A 22,935-nucleotide genomic window follows, 5' to 3' on the forward strand; every position below is an offset into this window, starting at 1 on the left:
CTTATAGGCAACTGTCTGTGTAAACGGGTGAAAAACAAAACGCTACAGGAAACGGGAACTTTGACAGCAAGACGGTCTTCAGTACTTCAGACTTGAGAGAATCTTCAGTGCAATCTGGTTTCTGCGTTCACAGCTGCGGGATACTACACTATGGTGAATCGGAGGCGCATATATAACAGGCCGCGTTTGGATGTTGGTTCTTTTTTGGGAGAGGGAATTGTGTAAAAGGGAAAGGGTAGCTCTGAAGCGCAGCAAGACATGTTTGCGTGATAAGCGCGATTACAAAATGAGAACATGCCCTTTAAATGCGTGATAACGTTTAACAGCAGAAAAAAAAATCGATAACGGTGCACAAATAGCAAAAGTATGCTGTCGCCTTTGCCAATAGTAAGCAGGTTGCATGGTTTGCTTCCCATTCGTATAACAGAGCCATTGTGGAACCCGTCAAGCTCTAAATCTGTGCAAGGTAAGTAGAACTCTTCTTCTCACCTTTCGAGTCCTCTTAATCTTTAAGGAAACCGTAAAGGTTCCACAATGCGATTTAAAAGTAAACCATGCAGCCTGGTAACTTTTGGCAAAGACGCTACATACGCATTCGCACCAAAGAAATGGCCGAAATTCATTTGGTACGGCTTGGGACTTGAGAAAATCGGCGCCAGGGGCCGCTTCGACAGCCGTTGTGGCGCTTTCGTCTATAGCTGCTGGCGCCGGTGACAGGCCTTCACGGCGTTCAGGCCAGCTCGCATTCAGCATTCAGGCAATTGTGGCGTACGCGCACTGAGACTGTCGACAAGAACCACGTCATGAGATAACGCTCCTAAGTTTCTCGCTCTGTATTTATCAGTTCCTGCATATATGTTGCCGCAATGAAGAGCGACAAATGCACGGCAGTTAACGTGTGATAACTTTCCAGCTTTGACTTGATGCTCACCTCCCACGAAACTGTGCGCTGGCTATGATGAAAAATTGCTGCGTTCATAATTAATTTCGGAGGGGACCCGGGGGCGTTTCAGTGTTGAGGCAGCCGCTGAAGACAGAAGGAACAGGCATGGGCACTGCGGCACTCCAGACGCAAAAGCTGTGACGAGCCAAACCTGACTTCGCGCAGGGTTTGTAAAGGAGCCGTTTTCACTCTGTCTGACTTCAGCGGCAGCGCAGGTAGAAAGAAGGGACGGAATAGGACAGAAGATTAAAGAGTGTGCCCTATCCCATCCATTCTTTCTACCTGCGCTGCCACTGAAGTCGTGTTTAACCAACTAGCCCAACAAGCATCAATCAATCTGTCTGGCTTGAACACTTGCTAAAGAGCAGAGTACAGAGAAAGCGCTGTGAATCCTACCGCACCATTCAATGCAGGTGCTTTGGTGTCACGGGAATCGAAGCCGAGGTCTTGCCGGGTGTGAAATGGAAGAGATTTCATCCGGAATCAGACAGTTTCCTTATGGATCGTGATAAGATGGGGATGTTTGTAGTACCCCTAAACGTAATACATTTAGTGCAAGATGAGTTGCACCCAATGAGCACTGGAAGTCCCCTGGATGTCCTGCGGACGTCCTGAACGTCCGCAAGACGTCTATAGGAGTTTTAATGTCCATTGGGCAGCAAGGTACCACGAAGGCGTCTCCTCATGTGTGACCCTTTTCGAACGGCGATGGTGAGTCCAGCATGCCAGATGACGCACAGTCCAGGTTCAAGATCGCGCTGCTGCTGCCGCCGCCGCTGTCGCCGCAGCAGGAGAGACGGGTGGTCTAGTGGGCACCAGCACCTGGTCCTGGTACTCGTGCTGGTGCCTGGCGCGCAAGTGCCGGTCCAGGTCACGGCGGCGCACCAGCCTCTTTGCGCACAGCGCGCAGCGGTAGGGCGAGTCCCTCTGGGCGTGCAGGCGCACGTGCTTGTTGAGGTTCGAAGGGTCGCTGAAGGGTCGCCGGCAGAAGCGGCACTCGAGTGGCTTGTGGCCCGTGTGCGTGCGCACGTGGATCTTGAGGCCGTACCTGCACCCGCGTTGTGCACGCAGCTCAGACTATAGCATTGACATGGGAAATGCGATTACAATCGAATCACTGATGAAAAAAATGCAGCTGTCGCCTCACGTTCCAACTGCACTCGACGAAGACACTGTATACGCTGTCGCCAACGTTTTTGAGCTGAGCACGAAAGAGCTTCGTTGCAAGGTTCACTCGTGTGTTTGTTGAAGCGTTGATGGTGACACTACAGCAGGGCATAACTTTAAATGCAAGGTTTACTCATGTACTGTAACGTTGCTGGTGCTACTATAGCAGACATAACTTTAAAAAAACAGCAGTTTGCAACAACAGCTCATGGTGAGCAGTGTGCAGTATAACTCCACTAACCGATCATAACGATAAACGAAATCATTATTTTAAAATATCATTAATCACAACGATAAACGAAATCAATATCCACCACTACGTCAGAGGTTGCCGTGAGTGCCAGCGTTGTAAGTCACCACCGCTCAAGCCCGCAGGTTTGCTCCAACCAATTGCGCCACCTCGCACACCTTTTGACCAAGTCGGCATTGATCTTCTGGGCCCATTCCCTGTGTCGTCTTCTGGCAATAAGTGGATTATAGTTGCGACTGATTATTTGACGCGCTATGCGGAAACCCAGGCGGTGCCGCGCTGTACATCCTCTGAAATCACGCGCTTCTTCATACACCACATTGTTTAACGACATGGCGCCCCGTCCTCCGTCATCACCGATAGGGGCACCGCGTTAACAGCGCAGCTCATGCACGAGGTGTTCCAGCTGAGTCACACGAACCACCGCAAGACTACTGCATACCACCCGCAGTCAAACGGGCTCACGGAGCGCCTCAACAAAACCTTAGCAGACATGCTCGCAATGTACGTCGACGTACAGCACAAGACTTGGGACGAGATCCTCCCATATGTGACGTTTGCCTACAACACGGCGATTCAGGAAACGACTCGATTTACGCCGTTTCGCCTCGTCTACGGCCGTGATGTCCGAACGATGCTCGACGCCATGCTTCTGCGCCCCCCTGACGACCAGGCGCTCACGCGAGACGCCGAGGAAGTTACCCGGCACGCAGAGGAAGCCCGCCAACTGGCCCGTATGCACATCCGCCGGCAGCAGGCAACGGATGCAGAATGCTACAACCAACGACATCGCCACGCCGAGTACCACCCCGACGACAAAGTGTGGGTATGGACCTCGGTACGTCGCCCCGGCCTCTCGGAGAAGCTCCTGAGCCGTTACTTTGGACTCTACACAGTGCTGCGCCGCATCACGGATGTGACGTATGAAGTCCTCCCCGATGGCACTCTGCCCAGTTCGCGACGTCGACCGCAGCCTGAGGTCGTGCACGTACTGCGTATGAAGCCGTACTTTACGCAGTAACGGGCACCTCGTTCGCTCCAAGTGCGCCCACGTATTTGCTTCCTTTTTTTTTTGGATGGGGAGGGGGAATTATGCCGCCAGGTGTCCCCGGGCGGAGCCTTGAGGACAAAAAAGAAGTGAGTCGCGTGTGCTTTTTGCAGCTGGGACACTGCTTGATTCCTTGCGGCCTGCGCCTAGCCTCTTGATTCTGCAACCCAGTTGTGACAATATTTTAATGATCACTTTATTAAACAAGTCAAGGAAGCGATGTTCCTGTAGTATTAGTTTTGTCTTGCCACCAGCTTGTTTCGGTAACGAGAAAACACTAGCAACAGACTAGCATTTCCTTGTCGTGTAGGGGCGGTGTGTGGCGGTCACAATGCGAGCGGGGCTGCAGTGCAGGCTTGAGTTTTATTCGGCTGTACCGAACCGAGAACATGCGTTTGTTTATGTGTGGAATGTAGTCCCAGATCTTTGCAGTAAGGAGGAAGCCCGAAGTACAGTTGAACCTTGTTACATCATAGTCGAAGGGGCCCGGCGATTACTTCGTTATAACCGTATACAGCTTGGTTATAGCCCGTGTTGACCGTGCTTCCAAGGGGAATCGTCATTCCTTCGTTATATTCAATATTTAATTATAAACCGTTTCGTAATAACGAGGTTCACTTGCATATGCCTACTGGCTGACTGATGTTTCTACCAGGTGGTGATATCGCGCACAATAATGCACCTGCTTTCCACGGTGTATAGACATAGCTAAGGGCGGCATCGTAGAAAAACTGGGAAGCCAGATTAGACACACAATACTGAGCAGGTGTGTAATAATTGTGGCAAGCACGGGGAGGGAAGACAATACTACTGTGCTGAAGCTGCTCGGCAGTGGCGGACTACAAAGACCTCTTGACTCTAACGGCCTTCCACTAATCGTGCACAAAGTTATGCAAAGGAGAAACACCAAGGTGAATTGTGCAGGACATACAATGACAGACGTTGCAGGTACGTTTTCTTCCAGACTACGAACGGAACTACGGAACGGTCATATTTCATTTCAGTACCGATGGCAATTGGGCAACAAGTGATCTGCTGTGGTCCCGACTTTGAACACAAACGGTTAATGAACACGAATTTAAAAACCTCGCTTATCTGTTATTTGCAAAGGAGCAAGAAGAAAGAAAGCACGCACTCGGTGAAGAAATAACGCGAAGGTTCCACGGCAGACCGGTTCTGGCAGTTCATTTTTTTTCTTCAAATTTTGTTTTAATTTTAAGTCACTTGTTTTTTTGTTTTGCCCTCGTTCATTTACTTTACTTTTATGTTTGCGGCAGCTCTGTCGGGGAAGAAATTCCGTCACTTCTTTTTTCTTCTCTTATTTTGCCTTTGGCCAAATTAGACAGACGCTAAAATGACAAAATAAGGTGGTCGCGCCCTACTTTACATACACGTGCACCCTGGACGTGCTTTACCGAATCGCGACAACGCGCGCAGCAATTAAGCGTCACTGACCTGCGCGAGTAGAGCTTCCCGCAGAAGGCGCACGCATGCCTGGCCGGCGCTGCCGTCGCCGTTGTCAGCCTGGCGGCTGCCGCACCTCGGCGTCCGTCCCTGGCGCAGGCGTCGAGCGCCAGGTGCGCCTTGAGCGGGTTGGGCTGCTCGAATGCCGTGCCGCAGTCCGGGCACGCGTAGCATCGGTGTCCGCGGATGTGCGCGGGCGTCAGCGCCACCGGCACGCCGAGCTCGGCGAGCAGCGCGGGCGACAGCCACGGCCGCAGCTCCTCGCCGGCGCACAGCGCGCGCGTCGTGCTCAGCGAGAGGCGACCGCACGGCAGCCGCGTGAGCGCGGCGTTCTGCTCGTGGCAGTCGCGGGCCAGACGAGCGCACAGGGGACCGCAGGCCGCGGCGGGAAGCAGTAGCTCGCCGCCCGAGAACGCCACGGGCAGCGGAAGGGTGACGGGCCGCGAGGCGCTGGTGTCGTGAAGCATGCGGCGCAACGCCTGGCTGCATGAAGGCGCCGAGAAAGGCCGCGAACGGCAGCCGGCGGGGATGGGCTGAGCGGCCACCAGGGCCGTCTCTTCACCGGTGTGTCCGCCGCTGCTCATCGAGGAGGCCTCGCGCTTCCTCGCTCCTTAAACTCCCCGCGTTTGTCCCTAAAAAGAAACAAAACAGCGGCAAAGGACGTAGCTCCTATAGAACAACTAGCGACCTACACGCTCTCCCCCTTTGTTGTACTCCTTTCGCGTGTATGGATTATTCTGTCCGTGTTACCTGAAACGCTGCGTGCACGGCATGAATTTCGGAAAGCTTTGTAATGCTTGCCATTGGCGAAAAAGCGAAAAAGGAGTGTTTGTACCCAAGATTTCGCGAAGCTACTTCGCGACGGAGGCGTCTGAAATGAACCGTATACTCACGCGTGAACAAGGGAACTTTGCTTTCTCTCTAGCCGGCTTTGCGAAAGACAGATTTCCCGTTCCTGTTTCTACTACTTTGTTGTGATCGGCCAGGATGCAACGACTAGTTTACGGAACAGAAATTTAAATTTATTCTTGACTGCGGCAGGGCGAGTTTCGGCGCCGGCTCTCTTAGCTTCGTTGTTACTTTAACAGGTGCGAGCATCTAAGAAACCGTGCTGCATACTACTGTTCTCAGCGAAAATTACAGCCCCCGTCAAAAGTATACAGTCCAAGCGGTTTGCTCCCAAGCTGTTTAGCGGGGCACCCTAGCACATCAAGCATGCAGTCCAAACCTTGGGAGGGTTGAGGACGCATGTCAATTCCTCTTTCGAGAGGTTACGGTCGCTGCGGATGCATAACGAGGCATACAGCAGTCCTTACAAGCAAACCGGTTGGGCCGTATACTTTTGATGTGGGGGAGGGGTGGGTGCACCTCCAAACGGGAAGCTATCTCACTGCGGCCACTGATCGGGCTCTGATTGCACGCGGGTTGTGATGTTTTGTGCTATACTATGCCAGTCTAGGTAAGGGTGCACGAAAAACAAGCTCGACCACAACTTCACAATATAAGTGTCTGAAGCTACCGGGTTTTACTGTTTTTTTAGTTTTTTTACGGAGTTCATGGCGAGCTAAACTGGGCACGTAAGAGGCTATCTGTATCAGCCGATGCCGCTGCGCATGCGCACAACTTTATATATATATATATATATATATATATATATATATATATATATATATATATATATATATATATATATATATATATATATATATATATATATATATAGGAAATCTTAATAACGGGGTTCAGTGACAATTTGCTCTTTTTATGCACTATATATAATGAGGAATCACAGCGCATGATCTCTCTATCTCTCTCTCTCTCTCTCTCTCACACACACACACACACACACACACACACACACACACACACACACACACACACACACACATATATATATATATATATATATATATATATATATATATATATACACACACACACACACACACACATATATATATATATATATATATATATATATATATATATATATATATATATATATATATATATATATATATGTGTGTGTGTGTGTGTGTGTGTGTGTGTGTGTGTGTGTGTGTGTGTGTGTGTGAGAGAGAGAGAGAGAGATAGAGAGATCATGCGCTGTGATTCCTCATTATCTATAGTGTATAAAAAGAGCAAATTGTCAATGAACCCCGTTATTAAGATTTCCTCGATTTAAATAATAAGCACTCCGATCTCGGTCAGTGGTATGCATCCACTGTTCTGCCGAATGGAGTTCCCAATTTAACAAAGTGGCAGACAACGGTGACAGTTTAAATCCTGATTCGATCTGTAAACTTGGTACAACTAGAGTCCCTGGTATAACGAAAGAAAGGTCTGAACGAAACCATGGTATTAGTCGTTTGCTAGAAACGTTAAGGTCTCTTAACGTTTCCTTAACGTTTCCTTAACGAACCTTAGCCCTATCACTCGCATCAGCAGCAGAAGTAGAGTGCCGAGTGCACGCATTAGCGTCCCACAGGCGGACGCAGGAAAACCCCAACGGGAACTGCAGTGCCGGGCTTATAAGAAACGTCTCGCACTGTCACCTGTACATGAGACAACTGTTAAACAAAAATGTTTCTGTATCGATGTGGTAAAACGCCACTTCAAGGATAAGTTGAAGACTCTACATTGAAGGTAGTATCGTATACAGCTCGTGTACCAAAAAGCCTTTAGCTATTTTAAACGGAGTCTAATCAGCTTAAAGGTTCATCGGTGTTTTTTTTTTAACATGTAGCACAATATTGGGAATAATAAAAACTTAAATGTACTCGCAGTTTTGGTGTAACTATCTTCTGGAGAGTGGTACCAACGGAGGTGCTATTCAAGCTCAAAGCAACGCGGATAAAATTTTAAGAGGGCATGTTCTAGCTATTTATTTTTCCAGGGAATGCCTTTGTGAAAGCTCCCTGAAAGTTGCTGAGTGTACAGTACTCACGGATTGAAATAGGACATTCGGAGCGCGTGGCCGTCGCTTCATGGAGCGCCGCCCGTAGACGCTCATGGAACCAAGGTGGTGCATTGTGGTATGGCGTGAGAGGGAGAACATCTACAAAGCAGAATTGTTCCTTCCAGTAGCCAATCAGCCGGCCTGTGGTTTACCACATGCCTGCGTGGCACTGCAAGGCTAGCGCTCCGAATGTCCTATTTCAATCCGTGAGTACTGTACATAGATATGTTCATTTAAGCTCGTTGTCGCCTGCAGGGACAGGCCATGACTGCCGCTTTTGGAAAACAAAAATCGTGCCTAAGGCTGCCGAGTTAGTGCTCAACAAACAGGGGTTCATTTTCAGAACACAGTGCAAAACGGACGAAGAATAAGCATGGGACGAGACAAGGACTGAATAAGTTAGCGTAATGCTAATAGGGGAACAGTAACCAACCACCTCACCATGAATCTGTTCAGCTAATGCATGCGTGCTGAGTTTCCGAAAAGAAAAACCGAGGTTTTTTTTTCGTCATGCTTTATACACGGTGCGACATTGTGTTTAACACTGGTAATTAGGATATATTAATTACAATTAGAGCGCGTTAGAGATTAGAGAATTTATGCTCAATAATATGTTTGATCGTCTGGTCAAATAACTCAACTTCAAAAGCGGTGCTCAGCAATTGTTACATTATAATTATTATTTAAAAAATCTATTAAAAATAGAACACTATGTAAAACAGTGCTATAACAGAGACACGAAGAATATTAACGCTGGTAATTACGCGCGTATTCAAGCGCGAATCATGGGTACAAGAGGAGCGCTAGATAATTGCGCACTGAGACAAGTTTGAGACCAGCCGAAAAGTCCCGTACTCACCCAGCTCGCTGCCAGTCGGTTGGTTTGGCGGCCATACTCCGGAGTCGTGCAGGACGGCCGCCTTTGCGGGAGGCGGAGCGAGCGGCGTGGGCTGGTCCCGAGCGGGGAACCACCCGCCGCTGTTCGAACCCCGCGGCAGAGCGAACCAGCTGCTGGCTCGGCTTGTTTGCGGCCGCCAGTTGGTTTCGGTTTCAGGCTACGCGGATCGCTCTATTCAAGTAAAAATGAGGCTTCAATCAAGAGCTCTCTGTTCGTAGCGGTATCAGACACGGTCGTCAGCGCCAAGCGGTGGTAGGGAGAGTTGCAGGTGCGGACAGGTCCTTCCAAAAGTATCGAAGCCAACAGAAGGGAATAATTTTATGTATTTCTTTTTTCATGTTTACCATCAAGGCACTGGGGTCTGAAGTTAGTGCTACGTTTAATGCTCGCAACGCCTGCATTGTAAACAAAAAAAAAATGATGAGATCGTTGCAAGCTGTTCCTGAGCTGACCGCTCTTTCAGACCCGAAGTGTATTTTCATCATGACGCTTCGTTTAAGATAACAACTTCGAGTTACTAGCAGCGAGGAAGTCAGACACTGAGGTTCCACCAGGGTGCGGTTATAAGCTACACTGAAAGCTTGTTCATACCCAGCAATTCTGGACAACAGCATTTCTGAGCGGGAAACTGTTTATGAGCGCAATTTTTTCATATAATGTAAGATTTCACTATAACAATCAATGTATCTGCATATCACCCGACGGCGGTCTTGTATTTTTTTCTATTCACGTTTTTTGCTATCGTCAAAAGCGTTCCCTACTGGTTTTCTATGGCAGTCTTAATGCGATCGATGGAAGCACTTTAAAAGAAATATTTTGCTCCATATCAGAATAATGGACCGTTACCTTCAATATTTCCATAACAATGCCTTATGTTTTTCCACTTTTCAAAATTTTTGCCCGGGAAAGCTGGACATGTCCGGTATAGCCGCACAATATCGTCCAGGTGATTTTGAACTCAACTCTATTCAAGATGGCGGTGGTGTCAAGAGGTACAGTCGTGAGCAATATAAGAAGGAACAGAAACTGAACGTTCACTTCATTATTACTCCTTTAATACGTGTTGCAAGCACAGTTCTTTCTTTTTTAAACCAATTTTTCTCTGGGTGCCAATACCCAAAAGTCATTTTCGAATTTGTTGCAGAAATAGCCACAAAGTGAGCAATTTGGGGCTAAAAGTTTGTTCACTCTTGAAGAGAAATGTCAGCATTATTTCGCGTGAACGAACTGCTGTTAGAAAGCTGTTCCATCTTTGGGAGTTGGCCTGATGCGTTGCTAAGACACCGCGCTCGCTTAGAGTAGCTTATCAATTCGGCTTTATAACCGTTATTCGCCCTTGCTATACCTCAGCCGACTGAGCGAGTGCCGTGATCTTGCAGTTGTCCCGTGTTCGACGAAAATTTTTTTTCCCTTCGGAGATGGATGTTTGAGAAAACTAGGTAGCCTTCTTTTGTAAGTCACCGCATGGCGGCTCTCAGGCGGCTGTTGATCCAGTTTAATCCACTATTAAAATATCACCGTGTTTTGGTGAATTTCGCTGGACATATCTACACAACTGGTTTGACCTGAAGTGTTAAAAAAATTTGTGTGGGTTTAACGTAGGTTGAACCGAGTAGATGTGCGAAAGCAGGTGTTCATTCTTCATATTAAGGGGTCAGTTAATCTCCGAAGCTTAAGAGTATGACGCAGTAGCTTTAGTGGGTTAATGATGCCCATATGCACAATTGGTCATTCTCTACAATAACATTCATAGATGGCGACGAATACTGGTACCACTACTAGCGCAGTGGCGCAGCGGTTAAAGGTGCACTAAAGAGGAATCTGAACTCGTCTTTTCATCGTGACAGCTCTGTCTACACGTTCCGGGCATTCTTAGAAACTTCGAATTATTGTCCTGTGCGGCCTAACTCCCTAATTAAACAGGATTAAATGCCCCGGCTCCCGCATTTTTTTGAACTCAACGCGGTAGGTAGGCGGAGCCAACCAACGCGTGGAGTGCCTTTCAGCCAGTCCAGTGGCGGCTTCGCTTTTGCTTTTATTTTGTTTTTTTAAGTTCCTGTAAAAAAAAAAAACAGTTTCAGTCAGAGAGAATATAGTCGCAGATTAGGCCCACGGAAATAATAATACACGTGGACTCTTTTATTTACGTATCACTCCGCCGATGGCAGAGCGGCAAGCCGCCACGGGACTGGCTGAAGCGTTGGTTGACTCCTCTTACCTACCGCGTTGAGCTAAAAAAAAAAGAGCGGGAGCCGGGACGTTTAATCCTATTTAATTAGGGCAATCGGCCGCACAGGACAATAATTCGAAGTTTCTAACAATTCCCGGAACGTGTAGATAGAGTTCTCGCGATAAAAAGACGAGTTCAGATTCCTCTTTAGTGCACCTATAAGCGATGCGCCACTGGATTTCCAGGTGGGTGTTTCTATCACAGCCACCCGTAGGGACTGTGTGACCCACGTTACTCTTCTCGAGCAACCTCTCGCGTAGCTGGCGCGACGCTTCTCCGAACTTACCCGAATAAGCTCGGGTAAACTCGGCTAGTAACTCGGGTTGCTAGGCAACGGCACAAGATCGAAATAACGTACGCATGTACGGTGACGGGATTCTTGGTCGGTGTACAGGTTAGTGTTTGAGTGCCTTCGCACTAAAATAGCTGCGATACTTCCCACTCGAGCAACAGCCGTGTTCACTCGGGAAGCCGACTTGTTCCGCTAACCTGACGCTGCTCTTTCGTTGTTGTTTTTTTCAGACTTGTACTTAATAAATTTTGTACCGGCGCTGTTGTTGTTACGCGTACATTAGCAGCGTAGCTGCAGTTCAGCCCTGCTGTACAAAATTGAGACTTTTAAGAATTTTTCTCACGCCGAGCTACTTCTGGAATGGTGTTCTATTATTTCGTCATGTTCCGTAATCGTTTTATATCGAATTACCCCTGTTAAATCACAGTTCAACCTTTTACAGCCTACAGCACAGATGACTATATATACATATATAGTAGTTCAAGCAATGTTTGCGGGTCTTCGCACGAAGAAGAGCGGATGAAGTGGCAATGCGGCGTCGCCTTTAGATTTCATTCGTACTCGCATTTTAATGACACGAATGTATTACGCGAAAGAATGAACTTAGAGGGTTAATGACGTTCAGTAACGCTCGAAATATCCTAAATGCAATGAAAAAACTACGAAGCGGCATAAGTATATACTGTTGGTGTGCTGATTATAAAAATTAAGTTGTGCGCGATCACAGTGAGTCAGAACATCCGAAATGAAAATAGCTCTATTTGCTGTTATACTTCATACAATGCTGTGCTATTGCTCTCAGATTTGTGGCTTAGCCATACTTGGCAAGATAGAACGGTACCCGTGCAGTGCGACGCAGGGAACATGATTCATTCCCTGGTAATTAACAAGTAATCAGGGCACTAAGGAGTTGTAAAATAAATGGCAGGCGATTGGATTGCAAAATACTTATTTCGTCAGAAAATGCGAGTGGAGATGATCCGTGCTAGATGGCTATCAGCCACGTCTGACAGCGACCTGAGTGGCCCATTCAATGGCCCGGGTTTGAACGCCCAGGTCTGAGCTGACCAACACGGCCTCCCATTGCTCGAGAGTAGGAACTTGCATTAGAGATTCCGGTGGCGGCTCCTCTTTACAGTTCCACAATATGTGATCGTAAGTGGCTATTTCGCCACATAGTGTAGATTCCGTGTCGTATAATCACAGGGATAGAATTTTGATAGTAAGTAAGGAGTCATTAAGGATCGCGTCTGGATTCGCCTCCAGGTGGTCTCCTGCTCCTTACCTAAGGTTTTATCCGGAGGAGGGAAGATCCTCCATTCTAGTTTAAAATGATTAGTAATGCCGTGATAGATGCTAGGCCGTCCTCCGAGAAACTCTCATTAACTACCACGTCCCCTGCTCGGCTGACGAATACTCGAGCTTTGATGTGCGCCGCTTCGTCGTTACCAGGTTTCCCCAAGTCAGCCGGGACGCCTATCAATTCAATAGTTCTAAGTTTTGGTGGGTGGTTTAACGTGGACAGGCCAAATGCGAATCAGGCGCGCTAGCACTTCGGTTCGGACTTTGTTTTCGCTTTCGGTTCGAGTCTCTGTTCTCAAGGTCAAGCAAGGTGCCTTAGTGCAAGACTATATAGGAGGCGAAACTCCCGTCAGCGCGAGCGAGCGCAGGCGACCAGATAAAGTCACAATTGTATGCGCCGACGGGGTCGCATGCAGGGGCGGCGCCATGCGGCGCCTCGTAGAAGCAGCAGGGAAAAAAAAATAAAAGATGAAGCGCCCGGGCAGGCGGCTCCGGCGCGCTCAGAGCAGACGACAAGCAGACGACACGGGTGTTTGCTTCAGCGGGCACGCCGTGACGTTGTATTTCAGTAGTTTCTTTCCAGGCCGCCAGGCGCCGCCAGCAGGACAGTGGCGCCGCGGGCTTGTGACCTTTTCTGGTCGCCGCAGACGGGGGAGTTTCCACTTCTATATAGTCTTCCTCCGTGGTGCAAGCGCACTAAAATTGGACAGGACACTAACGCTCCACCCTAAGGGTATGACGCGATAGCGTTAATGGGTTAGTGACCATATATGCGGAATTGGCCATTCTCAACTTTACGTTCACTGACCGCGGGAAGTCATCATGGCACCCATGGCGCAGTGGTGCAGAGGTTAAGCGATGCGCCACTGCCTATAGCAGGTGGGTGTTTCAAGCACAGCCACCGGTGGGGCTTATGAGACCGACTTTGCCCTTCCGTAGCAACCTTTCAAGACCACTCATTAATTTAATCGCCACATGCTGCGGCGGGCAGCTTTTATGACGTCACAAGGTTCGCACCGCTTCACGCGTCGCGCGTGACGGCGGTCGTCATTTCCGCCTGCACAGACCCTTTTAATACTAAAGCATTAATAAGGTTAATAAAATTAAATTATTGTATGAACAACTGAGGTAATTAGTTTGTTAAATAATTAATAATTCCCAATGATCTGCAAGAGCTTTGAGGAGGCCCGGGTAGCATAAGGCTAACGTCTGACATCACAGGCACCGGCGATGTCCACGGAAGCTGTGTTCGAGAAGCTATACGCTCGCCATAACTGCGCAACAAATGTGCGTATGACAGCCGCGTACTAACAAATACCGAGGAACTAGAGACTGAAAGTGCACCCGGATACGGCTACATGGCTCAAGGCGACGCTGAAGACGATGTAAGCAAGTATGTAAGGAGGCGATGAGTTTACTACTGGATCCAGTGGTAGAGCGAAATCTTGGGAATCTTTGTTGTTGACACGACCGCGAAAGTCAGGTCTTTGGTCGGTGTACGGCGCGGAAAAGATCACACTGCGCGTGGCCTGCATGGGCGTGAGAGCGCTTGCGTCTGCTCGATTCGGGCGTTTCATAATAACTACTTTTTATGTAAAACCTGAGAATCCTGGACTCCAACGGGCCCGCCATGCATTCTTTGGGAAGATCACGCACATATAATTGGCCCAATATGATTGCTAAATTGGGCGTCTTGGCAATACATTCTTGAGAGTGTTCCCCCCTCTTTCGTCCCCGTTCTTTGCGCTGTTACCCCAAGAAGATAATTAGCCTCCGTTGGAGTCTTACGTACTGGCGTAAGAAGCTAAAGATTGGGCTAAGGCTACATCACTCTTCTTAGCTTAGCCTGGCTAATGTTCGTGGACGTTACGGAAGCGCGGCCTCGGTGTTGCGTGTGGCAAAAACCCTTCCGAGTTTCCTCAAAGACGCGGGCCATCCCTTACAAAAATGACAGTCTATAGACTGTACGTAGCCTTTTATCTATAAAGTCTATAGACTCTCTATACACAAATATTATAGACTAGTTTATAGGCAATACAAATGCTGTAGACAGCCTATAGGCAATCATCGGTCTATAGACAGTCTATAGACACTTTTAGTAGACTTTCGTCGATAGACAGTCTATTGGATATAGACAAAAAGGAAATATCTATAGGAAGGCAATAGAGTCTATAAGAAGTATACAGACAGTCTGTAGACCATTTCTATGCGGGATACCTGCTCCCGGTGGACAAGCTTAAATGTGCATGCGCTCGTGCGTGACTTCTGTGCGAGGGCTTATCATTTTGTGATTCACCGTCCTCATCTGGAATATCCATCTTGGTACATCCCCAGGAAAACACCTCATTAATCACTAAAGAAGGTCTTCTCTTTAGACGGAAAAGTAAACGCTGCAAATCAGTTCACATCGTAAGACTGAGTCTCTGTTCCATGGAGCCAACTTTGTTCGGCGCCGACCATCGTCTTCATCTTGTAGCACCTGCGTTTTCAGGCCCTTGCGTGCATGACTTCAGCGGTCACCATGCTTTGTGAAGGGGCCTCTATGACGGGGCCTGAGTGCCGAAACCAAGATGTACGGAGCCCTCCACTACGGCGTCCCTCGTAGCATGAGTAGCTTTGGGATGTTAAAACCCGTAAACTACAACACTCTGTTGATACAGGCCGACTTCTCTTTGTCCTCACTGTTCCTTTAAAGGCAAAAGAAGTGAGGAATGATTAGCATCATCCTCACGTGCACAACTGCCATGTCTACAACAGTTGTACCAGCGCGGATGCCGTCATCGTATGCCACCTCTGAGCAACAAGAGCAATGCGGATCAGCAGTCTGTCCAATAAGAATGCGATATTTGTGGCCGCGTAATCGAGGTGGGCCTGTGCCATTCAGGCCATATGGGAGGGGAGCGGTGCACTCACAGTTTCGCCACGGGGATGAGGGTGCAATGTTTCTTGCAAGGACAAAAAGGAACCAGTTGGCAAATTCCGTGAAACAGAGAATTCCCGCCGGATACAGCTGAATGTTGCGACGTCGTGCTCAGCTATTACACCCACCCGTCTGCAGAGCCATGGTATAGCTGCTATACCGTGTTTGTGCTTTCTGAACCCTCTAAGTCGCGGCTCATGAACCTTCCTTCCAACTGCCATACTAAAGTCACGTAAACAACACAGCTGAGTCGCGTATCGACGCGCAGTTGTATTTGATTGTTGTATAAGATATTCGAAAATTTGAACATCAATTGGTAAATTTACTGATTGAATAAAAAAAAAAGCCTTGCGGCATGCGTCATTGACCTTAAGGAAACTAGCACACGTAGCACCATGCAGAACAAGTGAACGCAGCTTGGCTGCTTTATTGTCCTAATTTTGTTGAATTGTTGAAGCTCCTTTTGTTGAAGTCGCACATTTTGTCGACACACCCCATTGTGACGAGGACGAGGTTTTTGCGGTGTATTTTTCTTTACCACTATTTCACAGCTGTTAATTAACATTATTGCTTTAGCAGTGAGATACTAATATCGAGAAGCGCTTGTCTTTGGACAAAGTACGTCATGATACTCGAACAGACCGCCTCAACATTATAATTAGAGAGAGACAACGAAATTTTATTCACTTTTCTCGATTTCAGCTAATTCTGATTGTTACAGCGAACCTATGGGTCCGATTTCAACTTTCGTGAAGATGCATCTCCTTCAGCCACGTCCTTTCCGCGTCACCACACTACAGTTCGGTGTCACACCCCTTTCCTTTCACTGAGACAGCCATCGCTGAACAGCCGCAGCACTGGCCCCGTCTTTCTTCAGGCACTGACCCTGGCTGTGCCCCCGGAATGGGCAGCGCAAGCGGGTGTAATGAAAAACCAACCCCACACAAACCACGATCGCTTCATCAGGCATCGGGGGAGACCGCATCTAATGCGTGCCCTGCGGCGGTGCGGTCGGGTCGAGGGGATGTGGAGTCACCGTGGGTGCCGCTTAGTCACGGCGGCTGCGGGATGGGCTGATCCCGCCGCTGCTCCCTTGATCGGCGGCGACGGGGCGCACGTGCGGCAGGTGCTGACACAGTCTTTGTGCTGACACAGCTGCGGTCGGCTTTGGTTGCGCGCTCGATTACGGCCTCGTTAGAGACCGGGACGGCTGGTCGGCGCTTTTGTGCGCCGCGGCTCAGCGCCCCTTTCCTCCACGCCTCCTCCTCTTTTCAACGCGCTCTACAACCCCGCTTTCACCGAAAGAACCCGCGGCCCTTGTCAGCGCGACGATCGTGTTGTTACACCCGTGCGGTCCGAACAAGTGGCCCGTCTATATGTCGGAGGGCTTGCGCGCGCTGATTTTGAAGAAGGGGGTGGTGCAAAACCACGGGAAGAGCGGTAGCGAGGTGGGGATGAAGCACCGCCTCACTGCCGGCTGCTGCCAATTTAAATCCCCGACATCTTTCTGCTCTTCCCCACCTCTCCTTTCCACCCTCTCTTGGGTGGCTAAAACACCACGCGGTGGGTGATCGCTCCATGGTGGGGGCATTCGCGAAGCTTGGTTGCCTCTAGCTTTACCTTTTAATATAGCCACATGCGGCGATAGAGAGGAGGGGGTCTTTCTCTTTTAGTCACCGGCCGCGCCACTATGTGGAAAAAATGAAAAGAGCATTCAATCTACCCGCACCGTGTAGAATTTCCGCTTCGTACGATGACTCGTGATTCAACTTTTCATTTGTTAACCAAGAGGACATCGCGTAACTGTGCGGCGTGTTTTGTCGTCACTGTATTACGTGCCAATTTATTTAGCATCAAATGAGATTTCTCTTTCTGCTACCGCTTTTTAGAAAAGCTTCGGGCTTGATTTCTTGACTACGACAATAGGTACCGGTGCCATAATGCACTTAGAAAAATTCAGATTGATGACCGTGTTAACTTGACTTTTAGCTTCTGAAAAAAAAAAAAGCTAGGCAAGAATAGGTGACCGAAATTAAGCGCCAGAATTTCTGATAATCTTTGCTCGCATGACTACGGCTGAATCATTTGGCTGTTGTTAGCGCGCGGTTGAATATTCGGCTACCTTATTTGTTGGGATGGGAGGGATCCCTGAAGGAATATAGACGTAAAATTTTTGCTTGCGTTTTTTCTTCTTTCAAATGATTCGTTAGACATTAGCATACATAGATCACTCCGTGGTATTCGCCTACGGCCGCTAAATAATTGATAATTGAATATCTTTTTATGCTGTTTCGGTCTCATCAGCTGAACGATGGCTTTGACGTGTAGCTTTGTGTTTAGGTCACGTGAGGTATTGCATAAATGGCAGTACAACTGCTAACTGCTGATACACTGTTGACATTCCAGCTTTTGAAGCAGGCTGGCTGAAGTGTTGCAGCGAATTAAATTTACGTATAAGCGATTATATTGTTTTTTATCGCGCCTCACGCTTAGGTCGACAGGTTCACTCATGAGTCAACTGACTCGAGCTCACTAGGCTCACATTCAGGTCATGATCTGAATCACGAGTGAGTCCAAACTCCATTTAATATCATACACTGAGCCCTTTGTGTGTCCGAACTAACATTCAGATCATTTTTGAGCCGTGAGTCCGAGCCCAGGTTTGCGTTCATGACCTTTGTTTTCGCGACGACGGGGGCTTAGTTTTTTGTTTCCTCACTATTTGCTGACAGCAGAGGAGAGAAGAGGATGCCGCGGAAAAGTGGAAGACGGTGTTTTGTCCCTTCCCTTCCTAGTTCATGCGTGTGCGGATGCGGTGATGAGCCGCATGAGGATGTGTCGGAAGCTATGACCGAGTTCCATTATGTTGGGTGGGACCCGGGAGGGGAGGGGGGGGGGGGTGCATGGTTGTCTCGGGGCCATGCCACTTGGATGCTGCAGAGAGCCCATGCGTAGCCTCGAGTCGAAACGGGCGAGTGAGTCCAAATGAGTAGTGAACTGAGATGAGCGAGTGAGCCATGATTCATGAGTCGAAATGAGTAAGTGAATCCAGATGAGCCATGCGTCGAAATGAGTGAGTGAGCCGCCATGTGTCGTGAGCCGAAGTGAGTCGTCAGTCGTAACGTGGGGCTGACCCCGGATGAGTCGTGAGTCCGAAGAGTCCAAATTAGTGGGTTTCAGTTCGTGACATCCGATTGAGCCCGGGCCTGTGTGAGTCTGAGTTGGAGTGAGCCCATAGGTTTACCAAACTTTTGTGAGCGAGCGAGCACTCGTGATTTTGCCGAGGCATATATGACTTCACGCGACCTAAACATCAACTACACGACACAGTCATCGTTCGGTTGATGAAACCAAAACATAATCAAGGAGAAATTCAATTATAAATTATTTTCCGGTCGTACGATGGCCAGTTTCAAACACAGCTGCCAGTGGGGCTTGTGAGGCCGAAGTTAATCTTTCCGAAAAACCTCAGGCGACCAATCATTAAACTGCCACCTGCCATGGTGGGCAGTATGCTCACAATCCGGTGCGAAGGTTGCCATTTGTCACGGTCGGCCAATTGTGATGACGTCACAAGGTTTGATGACCTAGGTGGCAGGTGGACCACCTGCTTCTCTGGCGATTTTTTGCTCACGCCACTTCCGCCGCAACAGACAACGACAACATGTTGTTAAAGTGCAACAGTTGCCGAGAAAACGGATCTTAAATATGCCGCAGAACACACGGGATGCATAGGGCCTACACTTTGTTTGCCCCTTCATTCTTTGGTTGAGCGGAGGTCGCCATTGCGAACGCCGGGCACCCGGATATCAGCTCGCTGAAATTAGGCGTGGTCAGCGTGAGAAGAGTCGGCAACAGCAAGATCCAGCCGTAAGTGAGGCAGAGCGCAAACCCGCTACGCTTCCCATTCAAGCCAATTGTCGTCACCGGCTGGATGCGGCATACGCTCGGTACTGTCGCAAGTGGGAAGCATCCGGCCCAGCTGCGCTTCAAAGCCGCCGCCTGCAGAATGTATGCTATAGCGTATGAACAGTCCGTTCATAAAGTCGAACATTAGCGGGAACGCCGGCATGGGGACCGCTTTTAGATTAATTGTTCGCGTTAAGCAGTATGTCTTAGGCGATGTAATCTTTTGTGCACACGCTTATTGCCCTGTGGCTGTGAATGCTTCGTTAATTCGTTTTAAAGCCGCCGCGGTGGCTCAGTGGTTATAGTGCTCGGCTGCTGACCCGAAAGACGCGACTTCGATTCCGGCCACGGCTGTCGCATTTCGATGCTGGTGAAATGCTAAAGGAGCGTGTATTGCGCTATGTGAGTATACATGTTAAAGAACCCCAGGTGGTCGAAATTATCCGAGGCCCTCAGTTACGGCATCACAGCCTGAGTTGCTTTAAGGCGTTAAACCCCATAAAACCAATGTTTTAGATACAGCTGTTTAGAGCCCGTTCCTGGGTTTCACGTCGTAGTAGTAGTATGCCGTAGTAGTCGGCGTAACCAGAGGGTGTGTTGCCATAAAACCACAAGGATACCACCGAAATCAGGCACGAATTCAAGGAGGGGGGGGGGGATGGGTCGAGGGACCCCCGAAATCGAGCTCAACCGCTCACCCCACAGACCTCCTAAAAGTCTCTCGTCAGGGGATACAATAAACTAATTGCCTTGGGCTTCTCCCGAAGAAACGTTAGAGATCACTGCGGCTACCCGCATTGGAGGAATGCGAAAGCATTGACGCCTCCTCGACACTCGTCGCCTCTCTTTGCCCCTCTTTGAGTCCAGTGACGTTTGCTCCTAATTAATTAATTAAGCTATGTCAATCAAAGTTTTTGTTTGATTAATTATCACTAACCAAACACATTTCAATCCATTTCAAACTTTATTTCACATCTTTGCCTATTTTCCAACTATTTTGCCGTCCACGGCTGTTTTCCCGTCCTCTCAATATATCGACTTCCGCGTTGTTTCGACGTTTTTTTTACGTTATTGGCTCTAAATAACTAGCTAATAATCCTATTGACATCAAATATTTTTTTGCATCATCCTCGCATCGTCCTATATCGGTTACAACTATTCGTTCGAAGTTAGCTCTTCTTTCTGAGAACGTCAGAATCGCCGCGGACACGTTTCGGTGGCACGCTTTGGTGATACGACCGCGTCGACATAGCCTAGAAATGCTTTCGCATTAAAAAAATTCTGGTTACCTGCCTGGCCCGAATCATCTGGAGGGTGTTTACCGTGGAAGGAGGAGGGCATGGCGAGATCGAGTGACGTGAAACCGGTGGGCAGTTGGCACGGAGGTCACTTGGAGGATTGTTACCCTGAAAGGAAGAGGAGGGGCAAGGAGGAGGTTATGGCGAGAGCTTAGGAAGGAGTAACAGGACAGTGGTTACCACGGGAACCATCCAGATGGTAGTTACCCTGAAGGAGGAGGAAAGTCACCGTGGAAGGAGCAGGGTATAACGTAATGGGTTAATTCCCATATATGCAGAAGGTCATCCTATACATTCATAGCTACCTTAGAGTCCTCATACCCCTCCCGGCGCAGTGGTGCAGCGGTCACGTATAAATAGAGCATGGACTACTGCAGCGGACATTTCGATCTCGATGACCACCAGGTGGGCTAGTCGGCCCCTGGAAAATTTAAGTCACCTTAAGAGTGGAATACTCCACCATTAGAAGCAGCTCTGCTGCTACATGTTTCTGTCTCTGGGTCAGTTCTTTCACCGCATGGACAATGTTGCCATTGCCATGGTATCTTCATTGGCACACAGTCACACTCTGAGTATATTTTCGTCTAGTTCCTCTTGATACGCATCTTCTATGTCTTCTTATTCTGTGTCGGTGGCTCAGATGTCGCTGACCCCGTCCACACAACCGGTTCTAACCCGCCTATCTTGCCCTTCCCCGGTTGCGCAGTTAGAGACCAGTGCCGCGCTCACGTGACCTTGTGACTTCATCAACAGAGCGACCAATCAGCGAATTTTGTGACTAAAGTAGGACGCGAAATCGCATGATGTGAAGTGCCACTGTGGGCAGATGAGAATTGAACTGAATTTAATGTGATTAATTTAATTTCCATCTGCCAGGGTGGGCAGGAGGCGCAAAATGAATTAACAAGGCCACGTGAACTCGTGACGTCATCGCCCTCTCGATCACACAGCTATTTTTGTGACTAACGAATGTGAAATCACGTGATGTGAAGTTTAATGCAATCACATTTAAACTTGTCCAGAGGGGCAGCGCCTCCCCCCCCCCCCCCCCCCTCAGTGTCCACCTGTGAGCGCTGAGATCAGATTTTTGACACGGCACACGGTATGCAAAATAAGTCTATTAACGTTCAACCCTGAAAGCTTTTAGTTTCAGTAACCTAAACCAATCATCTCCCAACAGAAGTCGTTGATTGTCTCACTCATGTTTGTGAGCATGATTAGCAGGACTGAAAGAGACTATGCGCAAACTTTTTGACTGTAGTCGATCACTTTTCCCGTGTACAACTCTATACACACTTATCAGTACAGGATAATAGTAATATCAATTAAAATAAAATACAGACAAAATTGAATAAACAAACAAATGAAACAAACTCGAATCCTTGACCTCCCCGCTGACTGAGGAAAAAAAATGTTCCGGAGTACCTGAATAGCAGGCCAGGGATGTTCAATGCCAAAGAGTGCTCTGTCCGCTTCCTATAGACGGGACGTATCCGGAAAGAAATGGTGCGGGCGCATGAGGCACGCTCCACTAGGTTTATGTTGAGACGAAAACTGCCAAATAAACACGGGACGAAGAAGTCTTGGAGCAGCCCTTGAAGCGTAAAAGGCGTCAGACAGGACTAAGAGAAACACAAAACAGAGCGCTTACTCTGTTTTTGAAATTTTAACGCGAAAGCACTCATACGCTCACCAACAACGACCAAGAATCTTGTCCGTCCGATCTTGTGCCGACACTTAGCCACAGCGACGCCATGTTAAGCTAAAAAACATAACACATACATACCTCCAAATTTGCCCCGGCGAGCCCCGAATTTGACCATGCCCAACAAGATGTCTGCGTCCACGCGGTGGGCGTCCGGGTACATGGCGCCATCTGGTGACCTCAAGGCGACCTGCGCATGCGCACTGCCGGCGCACGGGCTCCCGGTATTCCGGTAACGGTAACTCGGTAAACCGTGCGCTAAAGGTGTCTATTTACCAGTCTTACCGATGCTTCAGAAGCGGAACAGCATGACTAGTGTTTGTTCCATCTGATCTGCACCTTTTCATGGGCCCAAGCACGCACTATGCTCTCAACGAGCAATAGCTAGCTGACTACGCGTAGCCGACTCTATACCCAGCCAATGGCATACGCGCAGGTTACAGCATGGCCCCCGTGCTGTTGGTGGCGCTCATCCTGGCTGCTGTGGCTGATTGTATGTACTTCAGGCGGCCGTGCTCGTGCCGCACGACGCTTTATATCTACTACTTTC

General features: G+C 48.6%; 1 protein-coding gene across 1 annotated transcript; it reads right to left on the bottom strand.

The window, feature by feature from the left end:
* Positions 1 to 1,473: 1,473 nt before the first annotated feature.
* Positions 1,474 to 5,464, bottom strand: Prdm13 (PR/SET domain 13). The gene is made up of 2 exons (XM_077629878.1): positions 4,864 to 5,464; positions 1,474 to 1,991 (listed from the first exon to the last, which is right to left on the bottom strand). Exons 1-2 carry the CDS (start codon positions 5,454 to 5,456, stop codon positions 1,691 to 1,693), a joined length of 894 nt encoding a protein of 297 aa, XP_077486004.1. The 5' UTR covers positions 5,457 to 5,464; the 3' UTR covers positions 1,474 to 1,690.
* Between the last annotated feature and the right edge of the window lie 17,471 nt (positions 5,465 to 22,935).

This window comes from Amblyomma americanum, chromosome 7, assembly GCF_052857255.1.
Source record: "Amblyomma americanum isolate KBUSLIRL-KWMA chromosome 7, ASM5285725v1, whole genome shotgun sequence".
NCBI lineage: Eukaryota > Metazoa > Arthropoda > Arachnida > Ixodida > Ixodidae > Amblyomma > Amblyomma americanum.